General features: G+C 44.2%; 1 protein-coding gene across 1 annotated transcript; it reads left to right on the top strand.

The window, feature by feature from the left end:
- Positions 1-841: 841 nt before the first annotated feature.
- LOC124034717 (endothelial lipase-like) lies at positions 842-7,551 on the top strand. The gene is made up of 10 exons (XM_046348203.1): positions 842-1,121; positions 2,527-2,711; positions 2,831-3,010; positions 3,894-4,005; positions 4,451-4,675; positions 4,923-5,165; positions 5,673-5,793; positions 6,083-6,313; positions 6,597-6,704; positions 6,853-7,551. The coding sequence occupies exons 1-10, from the start codon at positions 1,031-1,033 to the stop codon at positions 6,863-6,865; spliced, it is 1,509 nt and encodes a 502-aa protein (XP_046204159.1). The 5' UTR covers positions 842-1,030; the 3' UTR covers positions 6,866-7,551.
- Positions 7,552-17,500: the final 9,949 nt, after the last annotated feature.

Below are 17,500 nucleotides of genomic sequence, written 5' to 3'. Positions count from 1 at the left end.
GAATTATCCTAGTTATGCTTCTTAGAACCTGGTACTACCCTTCTTAGAACCTTGAAACTGCACCCTACACCCCTTATATTGTCCCCCAGCACAAGGTTTAATCAGCTTCTTGATTTGACACACCTGTCAGGTGGATGGATTATCTGGGCAAAGGATAAATGCTCGCTAACAGGGATGAAAACACATTTGTGTGCAACATTTGAGAGAAAGATGTTTTTTTTTTGCGCTTATGAAAATTTCTGTGGGATTTTTAAACATTTTTTTTCAGCTCATGAAACACTTTACATGTTGCACTTTTATTCTTCTAAAGTTGAATAATTGATCATCACAATTAGACAATAACATTTACTCTCTGAAACACACAACAAAAATACAAATCGACCTAATCTCTCAGTGTTTTGACTGTTAAACCATAGCCTATATACATGTGAGTGGTTACTATGGGGTAAATGACAAAGGGAGGTCCAGTTTGACTTGAAGATTTAGAGACAAAAGCATGCGGCTGTGTGCCTACAGGTTATGACATGTTGTAACTGAGATATTAACATTTGTCTTCCATGACTCACTGTAGCCTAGTTGTGTACTCAGTGTAGGCTCCTCCACATACTCGAAGCCATACAGGTGCAAATCACATGGTTTGTTCTTTACACACCGCCCTTGAAAGGGTTAAAAAGAAGCAATGTGAGAAGCCTACTACAAACTCATTCATCCTTTTCTTCGCCACGCCTTTAAAACGTAAACAAATGGGGGCTTGACCAATTACAGGCCTAGAATTCCCACGTAGCGATCTGCCGATGATCAGATGACTAAAGGAGAAAGTATTTAAATCTGTAATGAGAAACTTGACGCAAGTTCATACATTCACTCTGCTGCTACCGGTTTTGAGGCACATACGAAACACTGCCGCCGGCTTTTCATTAACACTTGGTTCATTGGACAGGCTCACTGAAAAACACCAACTGTGAACCTTCTAGTTATTATCTGAACAACTAACGCGCGTTACATTTATTTATTTTGTTTAGAAGAAGAAATGAAAAATAGCACTCTTTTGTTGTGGAATTTCTTACTTTGTGCAGTTGCTTTCTTTGTGTCGGGAGCGGACGAGAACACCGTTTTCAAAGGTAAAAGTATATTAAATCTAATCACAAATTATTTCTATTTGTCTCTTTTAAAATCATATTCGGATAGCCTGCCCTAAATGTAAAATATTAGTCTAGATTACCCAGTGGAGTTTGGGTCATAAGGGAGAGACACCATGAAGAAAGGGTCAATGACTCTTAAGGCAGTTTTCGTGTGAGTTGAGTGTCTTTAGGAAGAGTTAACATTATGGCGCAAAAACCCGGACAAGACGCCACGTCTCCGGTTCCATATTGACTCGAGAAGTTCAGATTTATCCGTGTTTTACTGAGAACCCAGTCAGTGCCCCGCGAGTCTATTTAAAAGTAGGCCGAAGCGATCAGTCTAAATTCCAATGTTATAAATTCCGATTTATCTTTACATTTTTACATGAAAGCTATTTTATGTAATACCCACAATTCCACTGGTCTGTTCCCGAGAGGAATTTATGCTCATGTGCCAGTCGTACCAAAAAGTGATCTAAATATGAATATATGTCTGAATGACTATCCTGACGACAGTAGGACCAACTTCCCTCTTTAACTCTGCAGATATCCTGAGTGTTCGTGTGTTCGCGTGTCAGTACGATCACGACCGGTGTAAAACAGTGCGGAGCTCTGGAGTGCGGAGATGTGGCGGTGCGCCAGTCGCAGAAAGGCCACGGTAGCAATTCATTGTGCGCGGAGTTTAACACGTGTAGGTGAAAGCAAAATGCTTACAACAATGCAGAGTTTTTAATAAATAAAGTAAGAAAAAGGTCAATGGTAATAAAATAACAAGGACACTATACAAGGAGCAGGCCTACTCGTATCGGGTTAATGTGACTAGGCCATCAGAATGGTTAATAGCGGTCGGTAAGCCATTTTTGTATATTTCTTTTACCGTTATTTAACCAGGCAAGTCAGTTAAGAACACATTCTTATTTACAATGACGGCCTACCGGGGAACAGTGGGTTAACTGCCTGTTCAGGGGCAGAACGACAGATTTGTACCTTGTCAGCTCAGGGATTTGAACTTGCAACCTCTCGGTTACTAGGCTACCCTGCCGCCCCGAGCGTTTAATTTTTATTTTTATATCATTGCTGCTGTATGGCTCAACTGTATAGACTACACTGTCTGTACTACATTAACAGGTGATTTCAGGGCGTTGTCATAGAAATAATTGGTAAAGATGGCTTTACAGTAACAGCTTCTCCTCCTTACTGCTTCTCCTCCTTCACAGTTGATCTGTGAAGCAAAGCTCCTGATAGATAGTCACCATATTCCTTTCACCAGGCTGGTGCGCTGAATGGAAGATGAAGAATCCAGGACAACACTGAGATGCACCTAGATGATACTAATACTGATGTCCCCCCCCCTCTCTCTCTCTCTTGTTTCCTCTTCTTTCACTCCTCTCTCTCTCTTTCTCAGATGAGGAGTTTAAAGTGCCCCGTGGCGAGGATGAGACGGTCCATGACCTTATCACATACAACATGAGGAAGAGTCTGGACCTAGACGTGGACGGCTGCATCCTGGTGCCTGGTGAGAAGAGGAGTCTGCTGGAATGTGGATTCAACGTCTCGGCCAAGACCATCTTCATCATCCACGGCTGGACGGTAAAACAGACTCCCTTCTCGACTATCCTCACACAGTTCAATGAGTCTTTGTGTTTTTTTTAGAAGTGTGACAGTTTGAGGATCACTCACTCTTTGAGAACCCCCCCCCCCCTCTCCAGATGAGTGGGATGTTTGAGAGTTGGATGCGAAAGCTGGTGGCGGCCATGATGCAGCGAGAGCCAGAGGCCAACGTAGTCATCGTTGAATGGCTGCCCATGGCCCACCAGCTCTACCCTGACGCTGTCAACCACACCCACCAAGTTGGCCTCAGCGTCGCCACCACCATCAACTGGCTCCAGGTTTGTAATTGATTTGAATTGACTTGATAGTTATGTGGTGTCTTCTATTGGTGAAGTTGGTTTGTATAAATTGATCTCCAGGCTTACAAATACTGACAAGAGGACAGTACTGTCTCCAGAAGCTTAGCAGACCCAGGACACATGGAGTCCAGTGTGCTAGAGCACAGCTGAGTAGCCAAACGCCCTTCCAAGCCAACCAACTGGCTACTGCAGTAGTAGTAATGTGTTGCGCAGGATTGGCTTGCAGGGGAGGTTTCCCTTAGCAACAGAACAGCCGGGAAGCCGCTGGCAACCTTTGCAGGTGTGGGTGGGAACTCTGGGATTCTAGAATTCTGACGAGTTCTGAGTATTCTGTCATTTCCATTTGGCTGGTCGGCACTCTGCAGATGCTCTTGAGGAAGAGTTGTCCTGTATCTAGTTTTGCGATTGGAATCGCTCATCACGAGCCAATGGCTGCATTCCCAGTCCTCTCCCCTCATTCGTGACTTGACTTCCACTAAAAGCAGAGACTGGGTTTAGCTCAAATCCACTGTACTTGCTTTCCTTTGTACTCATCTAGTCTGTTCAGGTGGATGATTGCGGGGAAAGGAGGCTTTTTAACAGTATTGGGACGCATCCAACGTCTCATTCAGGCCCCTGAACCAGATCAGGACACGGCTGACACGCGGGTTCAGGCTGTGGATAGGGGGAGTGGATAGGGGGAGTGGATTGAGGCAGAAGGTAGAGGTGCTGTTGCATGGAAGGAAGAGCGGGAATGTGTTCTGCCCTCATTATCTCCGCTGGGATTGGCTGGTGCCCAGGGAATGACTGACTGCTATTGGCCGAGGGCCAGGTCTTGTTCAGTGTAGCAGCAGCTGATGTGTGTGTGTCTTGTCTTCGATAGGAGGAACAGCAGATGCCCTTGCAGAATGTGCACCTGATTGGCTACAGCTTGGGGGCCCATGTGGCGGGCTACGCTGGCACGTTTGTGCGAGGGAGCGTTGGCCGAATCACAGGTAAGTGGCTCGACGGCGATATGACATCACTCACTGTTGCTCCTTTAAAACTCTGACCTCTCATGACCCTTTGGCACGGTGCCAAGCTCCTGTAAATCGAACTCCATACTAGTCCAATAGGAAACGAGTACCTATTAGGGTAAAGCTCCGTATCGTCCAATAGGAAACGAGGACCCATTAGGGTAAAGCTCCGTATCGTCCAATAGGAAACGAGGACCCGTTAGGGTAAAGCTCCATATCGTCCAATAGGAAACGAGGACCCATTAGGGTAAAGCTCCATATAGTCAAATATCTAACTCTCGTCAAACGCGTCTTTATGGAGTGACTGATGTGCTAACATGTCTATAGTTTCGGTTGTATTGACTGTATGCCTACAGATGTTAGACACAACCCCTTGTCTTGTCCACCAAATGAGACGTTCCTGTTTCTCCCATCTCTCCTATAGGTCTAGACCCGGCAGGGCCCATGTTTGAGGGGGTGGGGGATGAGAAGCGCCTCTCTTCGGACGACGCTGACTTCGTAGATGTCCTGCATACGTACACGCGCGAGGCTCTGGGAGTCAGCATAGGGATTCAGCAACCTATCGGAGACATCGACATCTATCCTAACGGAGGAGACGTGCAGCCGGGCTGTGACCTGACCAGCGTGCTGACCAGCGCCTCCGGAGGAAGTGAGTAGTCACCGAGACGTGGAGACCCAACATCTTCTGAATCTTTCCCAAATTTAGTTTTGAATTATTTTGAGTTATTTTAATAAATCTCGCTTGGTGGATTCTCTTGTAATATACAGTCCCTCCTGGTTCCAGGAATCCTCCAAACAAGATTTCTGAAACTCTGGGAATTCTGCAACCTTAATTTGGACACAGTACCGTACTGGTTTAGCTGTTGAGTTAATCTGACCCGTCCTTCCCTCTCCAGACTTCATGGATGTGATGAAGTGTGAGCACGAGCGAGCCGTACACCTATTTGTGGACTCTCTGCTTAGCAAGGAACACACAAGCTTCGCCTACCAGTGCACAGACCCTGAACGCTTCAAGAAGGGCATCTGCCTGAGCTGTCGTAAGAACCGCTGCAACCAGATGGGTTACAACGCCAAGAAGACGAGGAAGAGGCGCAACAGCAAGATGTACCTGAAGACCCGCGCCGACACACCCTTCGGAGGTGAGCTGTGTTTTGTAGCCCTATGGTTGGTTTCGTGGTTCCAACAAACTGTAACCAGATTCTAGTTTTTCCTCCTTTTCTTTAACTTACTAGTGTATTCTGGGTTTAAAGCCTCGGGCTCTGGGTTTAAAGCCTCGGGCTCTGGGTTTAAAGCCTCGGGCTCTGGGTTTAAAGCCTCGGGCTCTGGGTTTAAAGCCGCGGGCTCTGGGTTTAAAGCCGCGGGCTCTGGGTTTAAAGCCTCCTCCTCTGGGTTTAAAGCCTCCTCCTCTGGGTTTAAAGCAGCGGGCTCTGGGTTTAAAGCAGCGGGCTCTGGGTTTAAAGCCTCCTGCTGTTATAAATCTGTAATGCTTTGTTTCTTATCTCTTGGTTACTGGTACTGATATCTCAACTTGTTTTGACACACCTTGCAGTCATAAAGCTACTGTAATCTCCTGTATAAATTACATCTTTGCCCCTAGTGTTGATGGAATTGATTTTTAACCCTCTTGGGCTGTTTGTCCCTCCTAGGGATCCATTATCAGATGAAGATGCATGTGTTCAACAGAAAGCAGGCTGACAATGCTGACCCGACCTTCTACGTGAAACTTTATGGCGCTCACAACGACAGCAAAGACTTGCATGTAGACATGTGAGTACATGGTTTTACTAGACTAGACCTAACCCTAGATGATAGGTCTTGAGTAGAAATATTGCACCGATATTGTGACTTGTACTAGGTCTCAAAGCTAGTGTGTTGGGGGTGGGGAAAAAACCTCTACTGAATGGGTTAAGTTAGGATTGTGGTGCTGCTCATTTGAATGTGTGGGTTTTGATCAAGCCCTTAACTTCTCACTTAATAGTAAATAAGTGAAAACTATTTGATGTTTGTAAATGACCTGTGATTGACCCTTTTGTGTGTCGCCCCCCCCCCCCTCCAGTCCTAACAAAGTGGGTTTGAACCTGACCAACACCTTCCTGGTCTTCACCGAGGATGACATTGGGGACCTGCTGAAGATCCGTCTGAGCTGGGAGGGGGCGTCTGAGTCCTTCGGGTCCTTCTGGAAAAACATTAAGAAGAACTTCTGGGACTGGAAGAGCAGCAGCAAGCCCACCAACCAGGTGTTGGAGGTCCGTAGGATCCGTGTCAAGTGTGGAGAAACGCAGAAGAAGTAAGTTGGGGTGGGAGAACAGCGGCAGCCATTTTTTTTTTTTTTTTAGAAATGCTAGTTGTAATTCCATTGGGTGGTTGGTAGTCACCACGGCGACCATCTGATTTGATAAAACTCATAAACTGGGATATTGTTATTAGTCAATTATACTTTGTTTGTTCTTGTCACGTCATAAACTGGGACTTTGGCATATTTAGTTAGGCGTCTTACTCTTTGCCTGTTTTTTTTTGTGTTGTCTTCCACTTCTCATATTGACCATTTTTCCTTGTTTGTGCTTGTGTAGGTTCACGTTCTGTGCCCAGGACCCCTCGTTGACTGAGATCACTCCAGGACAGGGGATCACGTATGTAAAGTGTCGCGATGGCTGGGAGGTAAAACCCAGTAACAAAAGGTACAGCCCATTCAAAATAGTGTTTTGTTGAATTCCCTAACGGTGTCTTATTTGACTCTGTATAAATCGTTATTACTTTAAACCATTAGGCCCTGAAATTGTCAGTCTGATTGTTCCTCTTGTTCTGATATATATTATTTGTTGACAGATTACACACATAAGGATTCAGGAGTTCAACGATCAATACACGTCACCATGGGAACCCCACGGCGGGAAGAAAGAACCGCCACCTCTTCGTCTGAGCTCCTGGGATGGTTTCCGTTGGTTACTGATGCTCTCATGACTCCGGTCTCTGTCAAATGGGACGACGGGAGGGTTTGGGGCGGTCCTTAATTGTACTGTCTGTCAGGACTGTCTTGACGATTCTTAAGTGTTTCTTTGTGCAGACTGGCAGTCGACTCGGATTAGGAAAATGGTGTTAAAATGTGTTTATCGGACATTCCCCAACAAACCTAGTCTCTTTACTGTATATTTTTTAATTAATTTATGAAGAATGGAAGCACTGCAAGACCGAGCTTTATTTATCAACCCCCAAGTACAGCCTGTACTGACGCACATTACATTTGAATTGTTTAATATTTGTGAGTTGCAGTATTTTGTCTGCTTGCGTTTTGAGTGTATGTCTTTTTGTTATTTGTGTAGTATGACCGTGGTGTGTGTGTGAGCTCTTTTGGGTAGAGCGAGCCGACTGAGATTAACGTGACTACACTGTATCACTGAAGGAGGGTGACTGTCTGCATTCACATGATCTTTCACTGCATTGTGACTTCTGTGTACCATAGTAGTTTGTGTATATAATGTAACTAACATTTTTGTTTTTTTTCCTAAATAAATTAAAATTCACTTATTTTTAATTCTGTTTTGTCCTTTTTATCTTTGGCTGGATGGCCATACCAAGGTGTGGTCTGACGTTTGGCTCTTAAGTATACTTGAAATTACAAGGTTTACTGAGTAGAGCACTACTAAAATATGGCACCCATTTTGAGTTGCTCTAACTTAAGCCCCAAAATGTTCATAGTGTAGTGACTATGTTGACTTAATGACTTAGGTCCATGTTAAGTCTACTTGCAGTGCATTCTGAAAAGAATTCAGACCCCTTAACTTTCTGCACATGTAAATCCTAAATCTACACACTACCCCATGAGAAAGCTAAAACAGGTTTTTAGACATTTTTGCAGGTGTATTAAGATTACTGCAATGTAGAATACAAGTGAAGACAAACTATAAAATAAAACACACGGAATCATGTAGTAACCAAGAAAGTGTTAAATCAAAATATATTTGAGATTTTTCAAAGTAGCCACCCTTTGCCTTGACAGCTTTGCAAACTTGGCATTCTCTCAACCAGCTTCATGAGGTATTCACATGGAATGCATTTCAATTAACTGGTGCCTTGTTAATTTGAGGAATTTCTTTAATGTATTTGAGCCAATCACTTGTGTTACAAGGTACGGTTGGTATACAGAACAGCCCTATTTAGTAAAAGACCACACCCATATGGCAAGAACTGCTCAAATGAGCCAAGAGAAACGGTAAGTGTTCATTACTTTAAGACATGAAGGTCAACTGATCTTAATTGCCTACCGTCTGTAACCTGTTAGTGTCTTAACGACCGTTCCACAGGTGCATGTTCATTAATTGTTTACGGTTCATTGAACAAGCATGGGAAACGGTGTTTAAACCCTTTACAATGAAGATCTCTGAAGTGTTTTGGATTTTTACGAAATATCCTTAAAAGACAGGGTCCTGAAAAAGGGACGTTTCCTATTTTTGCTGAGTTTATTCTGATTTGTTGAACACATTTTTGGTTATTACATGATTCCATGTGTGTTATTTCATAGTTGTGATGTCTTCACTATTATTCTACAATGTACAAAATTGTACAAAATAAATAAAAACCACTGAATCAAATCAAAATCAAATCAAAATTTATTTATATAACCCTTCGTACATCAGCTGATATCTCAAAGTGCTGTACAGAAACCCAGCCTAAAACCCCAAACAGCAAGCAATGCAGGAGTAGAAGCACGGTGGCTAGGAAAAACTCCCTAGAAAGGCCAAAACCTAGGAAGAAACCTAGAGAGGAACCAGGCTACGTGGGGTGGCCAGTCCTCTTCTGGCTGTGCCGGGTGGAGATTATAACAGAACATGGCCAAGATGTTCAAATGTTCATAAATGACCAGCATGGTCAAATAATAGTAAGGCAGAACAGTTGAAACTGGAGCAGCAGCATGGCCAGGTGGACTGGGGACAGCAAGGAGTCATGTCAGGTAGTCCTGGGGCACGGTCCTAGGGCTCAGGTCAGTTGAAACTGGAGCAGCAGCATGGCCAGGTGGACTGGGGATAGCAAGGAGTCATCATGTCAGGTAGTCCTGGGGCATGGTCCTAGGGCTCAGGTCCTCCGAGAGAGAGAAAGAAAGAAGGAGAGAATTAGAGAACGCACACTTAGATTCACACAGGACACCGAATAGGACAGGAGAAGTACTCCAGATATAACAAACTGACCCTAGCCCCCCGACACAAACTACTGCAGCATAAATACTGGAGGCTGAGACAGGAGGGGTCAGGAGACACTGTGGCCCCATCCGAGGACACCCCCGGACAGGGCCAAACAGGAAGGATATAACCCCACCCACAAGGCTGAGTATAGCCCACAAAGATCTCCGCCATGGCACAACCCAAGGGGGGGGGGGGGCGCCAACCCAGACAGGATGACCACAACAGTGAATCAACCCACTCCGGTGACGCACCCCCTGCAGGGACGGCATGAGAGAGCCCCAGTAAGCCAGTGACTCAGCCCCTGTAATAGGGTTAGAGGCAGAGAATCCCAGTGGAAAGAGGGGAACTGGCCAGGCAGAGACAGCAAGGGCGGTTTGTTGCTCCAGAGCCTTTCCGTTCACCTTCCCACTCCTGGGCCAGACTACACTCAATCATATGACCCACTGAAGAGATGAGTCTTCAGTAAAGACTTAAAGGTTGAGACCGAGTTTGCGTCTCTGACATGGGTAGGCAGACCGCTCCATAAAAATGGAGCTCTATAGGAGAAAGCCCTGCCTCCAGCTGTTTGCTTAGAAATTCTAGGGACAATTAGGAGGCCTGCGTCTTGTGACCGTAGCGTACGTGTAGGTATGTACGGCAGGACCAAATCAGAGAGGTAGGTAGGAGCAAGCCCATGTAATGCTTTGTAGGTTAGCAGTAAAACCTTGAAATCAGCCCTTGCTTTGACAGGAAGCCAGTGTAGAGAGGCTAGCACTGGAGTAATATGATCAAATTTTTTGGTTCTAGTCAGGATTCTAGCAGCCGTATTTAGCACTAACTGAAGTTTATTTAGTGCTTTATCCGGGTAGCCGGAAAATAGAGCATTGCAGTAGTCTAACCTAGAAGTGACAAAAGCATGGATTAATTTTTCTGCATCATTTTTGGACAGAAAGTTTCTGATTTTTGCAATGTTACGTAGATAGAAAAAAGCTGTCCTCGAAATGGTCTTGATATGTTCTTCAAAAGAGAGATCAGGGTCCAGAGTAACGCCGAGGTCCTTCACAGTTTTATTTGAGACGACTGTACAACCATTAAGATTAATTGTCAGATTCAACAGAAGATCTCTTTGTTTCTTGGGACCTAGAACAAGCATCTCTGTTTTGTCCGAGTTTAATAGTAGAAAGTTTGCAGCCATCCACTTCCTTATTACTGAAACACATGCTTCTAGCAAGGGCAATTTTGGGGCTTCACCATGTTTCATTGAAATGTACAGCTGTGTGTCATCCGCATAGCAGTGAAAGTTTACATTATGTTTTCGAATAACATCCCCAAGAGGTAAAATATATAGTGAAAACAATAGTGGTCCTAAAACAGAACCTCGAGGAACACCGAAATTTACAGTTGATTTGTCAGAGGACAAACCATTCACAGAGACAAACTGATATCTTTCCGACAGATAAGATCTAAACCAGGCCAGAACATGTCCGTGTAGACCAATTTGGGTTTCCAATCTCTCCAAAAGAATGTGGTGATCGATGGTATCAAAAGCAGCACTAGGGTCTAGGAGCACGAGGACAGATGCAGAGCCTCGGTCCGATGCCATTAAAATGTCATTTACCACCTTCACAAGTGCCGTCTCAGTGCTATGATGGGGTCTAAAACCAGACTGAAGCATTTCGTATACATTGTTTGTCTTCAGGAAGGCAGTGAGTTGCTGCGCAACAGCCTTCTGTAAAATTGTTGAGAGGAATGGAAGATTCGATATAGGCTGATAGTTTTTTATATTTTCTGGGTCAAGGTTTGGCTTTTTCAAGAGAGGCTTTATTACTGCCACTTTTAGTGAGTTTGGTACACATCCAGTGGATAGAGAGCCGTTTATTATGTTCAACATAGGAGGGCCAAGCACAGGAAGCAGCTCTTTCAGTAGTTTAGTTGGAATAGGGTCCAGTATACAGCTTGAAGGTTTAGAGGCCATGATTATTTTCATCATTGTGTCAAGAGATATAGTACTAAAACACTTGAGCGTCTCTCTTGATCCTAGGTCCTGGCAGAGTTGTGCAGACTCAGGACTGAGGTTTGGAGGAATACGCAGGTTTAAAGAGGAGTCCGTAATTTGCTTTCTAATAATCATAATCTTTTCCTCAAAGAAGTTCATGAATTTATCACTGCTAAAGTGAAAGTCATCCTCTCTTGGGGAATGCTGCTTTTTAGTTAGCTTTGCCAGAGTCTCAAAAAGGAATTTCGGATTGTTCTTATTTTCCTCAATTAAGTTAGAAAAATAGGATGATCGAGCAGCAGTAAGGGCTCTTCGGTACTGCACGGTACTGTCTTTCCAAGCTAGTCGGAAGACTTCCAGTTTGGTGTGGCGCCATTTCAGTTCCAATTTTCTGGTAGCTTGCTTCAGAGCTCGGGTATTTTCTGGGTACCAGGGAGCTAGTTTCTTATGAGAAATGTTTTTAGTTTTTAGGGGTGCAACTGCATCTAGGGTATTACACAAGGTTAAATTGAGATCCTCAGTTAGGTGGTTAACTGATTTTTGTCCTCTGGCGTCCTTGGGTAGGCAGAGGGAGTCTGGAAGGGCATCAAGGAATCTTCGTGTTGTCTGTGAATTTATAGCACAACTTTTGATGGTCCTTGGTTGGGGTCTGAGCAGATTATTTGTTGCAATTGCAAATGTAATAAAATGGTGGTCCGATAGTCCAGGATTATGAGGAAAAACATTAAGATCGACAACATTTATTCAATGGGACAAAACTAGGTCCAGCGTATGACTGTGACAGTGAGTAGGTCCAGAGACATGTTGGACAAAACCCACTGAATCGATGATGGCTCCGAAAGCCTTTTGGAGTGGGTCTGTGGACTTTTCCATGTGAATATTAAAGTCACCAAAGATTAGAATATTATCTGCTATGACTACAAGGTCCGATAGGAATTCAGGGAACTCAGTGAGAAACGCTGTATATGGCCCAGGAGGCCTGTAAACAGTAGCTATAAAAAGTGATTGAGTCGGCTGCATAGATTTCATGACTAGAAGCTCAAAAGACGAAAACCGTCATTTTTTTTTTTGTAAATTGAAATTTGCTATCGTAAATGTTAGCAACACCTTCGCCTTTGCGGGATGCACGGGGGATATGGTCGCTAGTGTAGCCAGGAGGTGAGGCCTCATTTAAAACAGTAAATTCATCAGGCTTAAGCCATGTTTCAGTCAGGCCAATCACATCAAGATTATGATCAGTGATTAGTTCATTGACTATAATTGCCTTTGAAGTAAGGGATCTAACATTAAGTAGCCCTATTTTGAGATGTGAGGTATCATGATCTCTTTCAGTAATGACTGGAATGGAAGTGGTCTTTATCCTAGTGAGATTGCTAAGGCGAACACCGCCATGTTTAGTTTTGCCCAACCTAGGTCGAGGCACAGACACGGACTCAATGGTGATAGCTGAGCTGACTACACTGACTGTGCTAGTGGCAGACTCCACTATGCTGGCAGGCTGGCTAACAGCCTGCTGCCTGGCCTGCACCCTATTTCATTGTGGAGCTAGAGGAGTTAGAGCCCTGTCTATGTTGGTAGATAAGATGAGAGCACCCCTCCAGCTAGGATGGAGTCCGTCACTCCTCAGCAGGTCAGGCTTGGTCCTGTTTGTGGGCGAGTCCCAGAAAGGGCCAGTTATCTACAAATTCTATCGTTTGGGAGGGGCAGAAAACAGTTTTCAACCAGCGATTGAGTTGTGAGACTGCTGTAGAGCTCATCACTCCCCCTAACTGGGAGGGGGCAGAGACAATTACTCGATGCCGACACATCTTTCTAGCTGATATGCACACAGAAGCTATGTTGCGCTTGGTGATCTCTGACTGTTTCATCCTAACATCGTTGGTGCCGACGTGGATAACAATATCTCTATACTCTCTACACTCACCAGTTTTAGCTTTAGCCAGCACCATCTTCAGATTGGCCTTAACGTCGGTAGCCCTGCCCCCTGGTAAACAGTGTATGATCGCTGCATGATTCGTTTTAAGTCCAATACTGCGGGTAATGGAGTCGCCAATGACTAGGGTTTTCATTTTATCAGAGCTAATGGTGGGAAGCTTCGGCGTCTCAGACCCCGTAACGGGAGGAGTAGAGACCAGAGAAGACTCGGCCTCTGACTCCGACCTGCTGCTTAATGGGGAAAACCGGTTGAAAGTTTCTGTCGGCTGAATGAGCGACACAGGTTGAGCTTTCCTACAGAGAAACCGTGAGAAAGTTGTCCGGCTGCGGGGACTGTGCCAGGGGATTTATACTACTATCTGTACTTACTGGTGGCACAGACGCTGTTTCATCCTTTCCTACACTGAAATTACCCTTGCCTAACGATTGCGTCTGAAGCTGGGCTTGTAGCACAGCTATCCTCGCCGTAAGGCGAGTACAGCGGCTGCAATTAGAAGGCATCATGTTAATGTTACTACTTAGCTTCGGCTGTTGGAGGTCCTGACGAATCGTGTCCAGATAAAGCGTCCGGAGTGAAAAAGTTGAGGAAAAAATAAATAAATATATGAACGGTAATTAAAAAGTGAAAACCGTAAAGTTGTCAGGTAGCAAAATAGGTTGGCAACAAAACGCACAGCAACTCGAAAACAAGCCTGCAAGTTGTTGAATGACTTACTGTAAGTATTCACACCCTTTTGCTTTGAGACTCAACATTCAGATTCGTTGTTTGTGTGTATATATCTAATGTATATATGTGTGTATATATAACACACACACAGAATAGTATATGTAGAGGAATAGTTGAATAGGATGGCCTTGACCCAAATACAGTGCATTCGGACAGCATTCAGATCCCTCAACTTTTTCCACATTTTGTTACATTACAGCCTTATTCTATAATGGATAATATAAACACATTTCCTTACCAATCTACACATAATACCCCATAGTGACAAAGCAAAAAACAAATTTGCAAACATTTTATAAAAACCTTCTATTTACATCAGTATTCAGACTCTAAGCTATGAGGCTTCAAATTGAGCTCAGGTGCATCCTGTTTCCATTGGTCACCCTTGAGATGTTTCTACAACTTGGATTGTAGTCCACCTGTGGTAAATTCGATTGATTTGACATGATGGAAAGGTGCACACTTGCCTATATAAGGTCCCATAGTCGACAGTCAGAACAAAACAAACAAGCCATGAGGTTTAAGGAATTGTCCGTAGAGCCTCGAGACAGGACAGTGAGGAGGCACAGATTTGGGGTACCAAAAGGTTACCAAAAAATGTCTGCAGCATCGAAGGACCCCAAGCACACAGTGGCCTCCATCATTCTTAAATGGAAGAAGTTTGCAACCACCAAGACTCTTCCTAGAGCTGGCCGCCCGGCCAAACTGAGCAATTGGTGGAGGGGCTTGGTCAGGGAGGTGACCAAGAACCCGATGGTCACTCTGACAGAGCTCCAGAATTCCTCTGTGGAGATGGTAGAACCTTCCAGAAGGACAATCATCTCTGCAGCACTCCACCAATCAGGCCTCCACCAATCAGGCCAGACGGAAGCCACTCCTCAGTAAAAAGCACATGAAGGGCACACGTTTAACGACGAATCAAATTCCCCACGTTCAGGTGATCAGGAAATCAACCTCATTCCTCCCTACAGCTCGTTGTTGATTTCCTAAAACACGCGATTACCCCCAAAATACTTCACTGAAGATAACACCTGGACAATAACCATTTTATCTACAGCTACATGATGTATATGTTAATTTTTATATGCTACGTTAATTTAGAAAGTATTCAGACCCCTTGACTTTTTTCCACATTTTTGTTTTACTCTACAGTCGTATTTCTAAAATGTATTGAATCGCCCCCCCACCCTCATCAGTCTACACACAATACCCCATAATGACAAAGCAGATACTGTTTTTGGGGGATTTGTTTTTGCAAAAACAAACAGAATTATAACATTCACATAAGTATTTAGACTTTGAGCGAGTGTGCAGATGAAGTGGCGATGTTGAGCGTAAAAAACAGGAAACAGGAAACAGGAAACAGTTGTTGAGCGTAAAAGTGCTAGTTTGAAACAAGTCTAATTTTAAATTAGATTTTAAAATAACTCTAAATTTAGATTCTAGTTTCTAGATTCTAGATTCTAATTTATATTCTAGATTTATTTAGCAACTTTAGTTGTTGAATGATACAAACCTTAAAATGTCTCAGAAATCAAAACATAAATAGGCTGCATGATGCGCCGATAGGCTACTGATGATCTGGGAAGTAACAAAAAAAAAACCAATCTTGCAACTCTGTTCCTTGCTCCAGGCTGCACACGCTGTTCTCTCATCAAGTTCTCTCATCATTTTCACTTTTTCAAAATGTAATTTTTGTCTTTAGTAATATGTCAAAATGAGTTTAGATTCAGAATGGTTGATGATCAAATTGGCAGAAACAGGGTGCAGGGGAATGACACGTGATCCATATGCATTCCGATAGTGGATGGAGGCTTTCAGTTGGTTTGTATTTCAGGCTACTCCGGTTATTTCACTCCAGGCATCAACCACTGTTTAGAGAAGCATGCAGCCTCTTGCTACGTGCGACAGGTGATATTCTGCCAAAACTCTGTATGCCATTGGGCTCTCAGACCCTTTTCCTGCATTTACCTAAGTGCTTAGTTTGGGAAACCAAGTGAAAAATCTGTTCATGAATATTTGAAAGTAAAAATGTTTTCACAACGAAACATATTTCATTAAATAAACTGTTGACAGGCCCCTCTCTCTACTCGCTGGAGATGAAGCAGAGAGAGGAGATGGAAACGGACGTTATGTTGAGATATTCTGTAAAGCTAAAGGGCATGTGTCAGTCTATTCATTATTAAAATATATAAAAATGCTCTGGTTATTCAAATTAAAATTCACTATAATTACAGGCTAACTCTGTAAGACACCCTGTACAATCAATAAACCAACAGCATCGCCTAGGGCTCTACAGGGCTCTCCAGGGCTCTACCGGGTTCTACAGGGCACCGGGCTCTACAGGGCTCTACCAGGCTCTACCGGGCTCTACAGGGCTCTACGGGGATCTACAGGGCTCTACCGGGCTCTACAGGGCTCTAGCGTTACATCTTTCGATGCATTTGCCTTCAGTGGTTAGAGGGACAAATAGAGCCCTGAGTAGAAGGCTAATTAGCAACATGATGGTCATTACCGAGGTGAGTACTACCAGCCCAAGTCACGAGTGAATAAGAGGAGATTACAGTGACTCAACGGTCATGGGGAATTTTTACTGCTGTCATGACTGTCGGTGTAACGTCTGTAACGAGAGTGCTGTGATTGGTCCACAGAGTAGTTGTGTGATTTGGTCCTTCTGTAGCTCAGTTGGTAGAGCATGGCGCTTGTAACGCCAGGGTAGTGGGTTCGATCCCCGGGACCACCCATACGCAGAATGTATGCACACATGACTGTAAGTTGCTTTGGATAAAAGCGTCTGCTAAATGGCATATATTATTATATATTATTTGATTTTATTTGATTTGATTTGAATGCCCTGCTCTCTAACGCCCCCTCTGGGTCTGCATGGTGTGGCAGGATATAACAGCAGGCTCTACCGTCTGGCAATTGTGACGCAGGTTGTCTGTTTTTATTTATTGGGGGGGGGGGGGGGGGTGTGTCTCATTCAACCGCTTTCATGTGATGTGGAATGTGGCATAGCTACTGTAATGGGTGCCTACTGTACTCAGACACACACCCATAGCCCTGTTCTCATGCTTTAGTTTGGTTAGAAACATTCCACACGTATACAACACACACGCGCGCGCGCGCACGCACACACACACACACACACACACACACACACACACACACACACACACACACACACACACACACACACACACACACACACACACACACACACACACACAACATTGCTCTCTTCTCATGCTTTTGTTTACATGCCCAGTGGCCAAGCAGCAGGCCACCTGTTACAACGAAGGGGAAAGGGGGGGGGGGAATACCTAGTCATTTGTACAACTGAATACATTCAACTGAAATGGGGGGGTACCTAGTCATTTGTACAACTGAATACATTCAACTGAAATGGGGGGGGATACCTAGTCATTTGTACAACTGAATACATTCAACTGAAATGGGGGGGTACCTAGTCATTTGTACAACTGAATACATTCAACTGAAATGGGGGGGATACCTAGTCATTTGTACAACTGAATACATTCAACTGAAATGGGGGGGATACCTAGTCATTTGTACAACTGAATACATTCAACTGAAATGGGAGGGGGGATACCTAGTCATTTGTACAACTGAATACATTCAACTGAAATGGGGGGGGCC

Source organism: Oncorhynchus gorbuscha, linkage group LG04 (assembly GCF_021184085.1).
Source record: "Oncorhynchus gorbuscha isolate QuinsamMale2020 ecotype Even-year linkage group LG04, OgorEven_v1.0, whole genome shotgun sequence".
Classification (NCBI taxonomy): Eukaryota; Metazoa; Chordata; class Actinopteri; order Salmoniformes; family Salmonidae; genus Oncorhynchus; species Oncorhynchus gorbuscha.
The sequence above is the reverse complement of the archived record's forward strand: the minus strand, read 5'-3'. Positions and strand labels throughout refer to the sequence as shown.

Excerpts from the sequence above, each read along its gene's own strand:
- LOC124034717 (XM_046348203.1), top strand. The coding sequence starts at position 1,031 with ATGAAAAATAGCACTCTTTTGTTGTGGAATTTCTTACTTTGTGCAGTT. Across the intron at positions 5,166-5,672 it reads CGCCGACACACCCTTCGGAG|GGATCCATTATCAGATGAAG; the intron begins GTGAGCTGTGTT and ends TGTCCCTCCTAG. Across the intron at positions 6,314-6,596 it reads TGTGGAGAAACGCAGAAGAA|GTTCACGTTCTGTGCCCAGG; the intron begins GTAAGTTGGGGT and ends GTGCTTGTGTAG.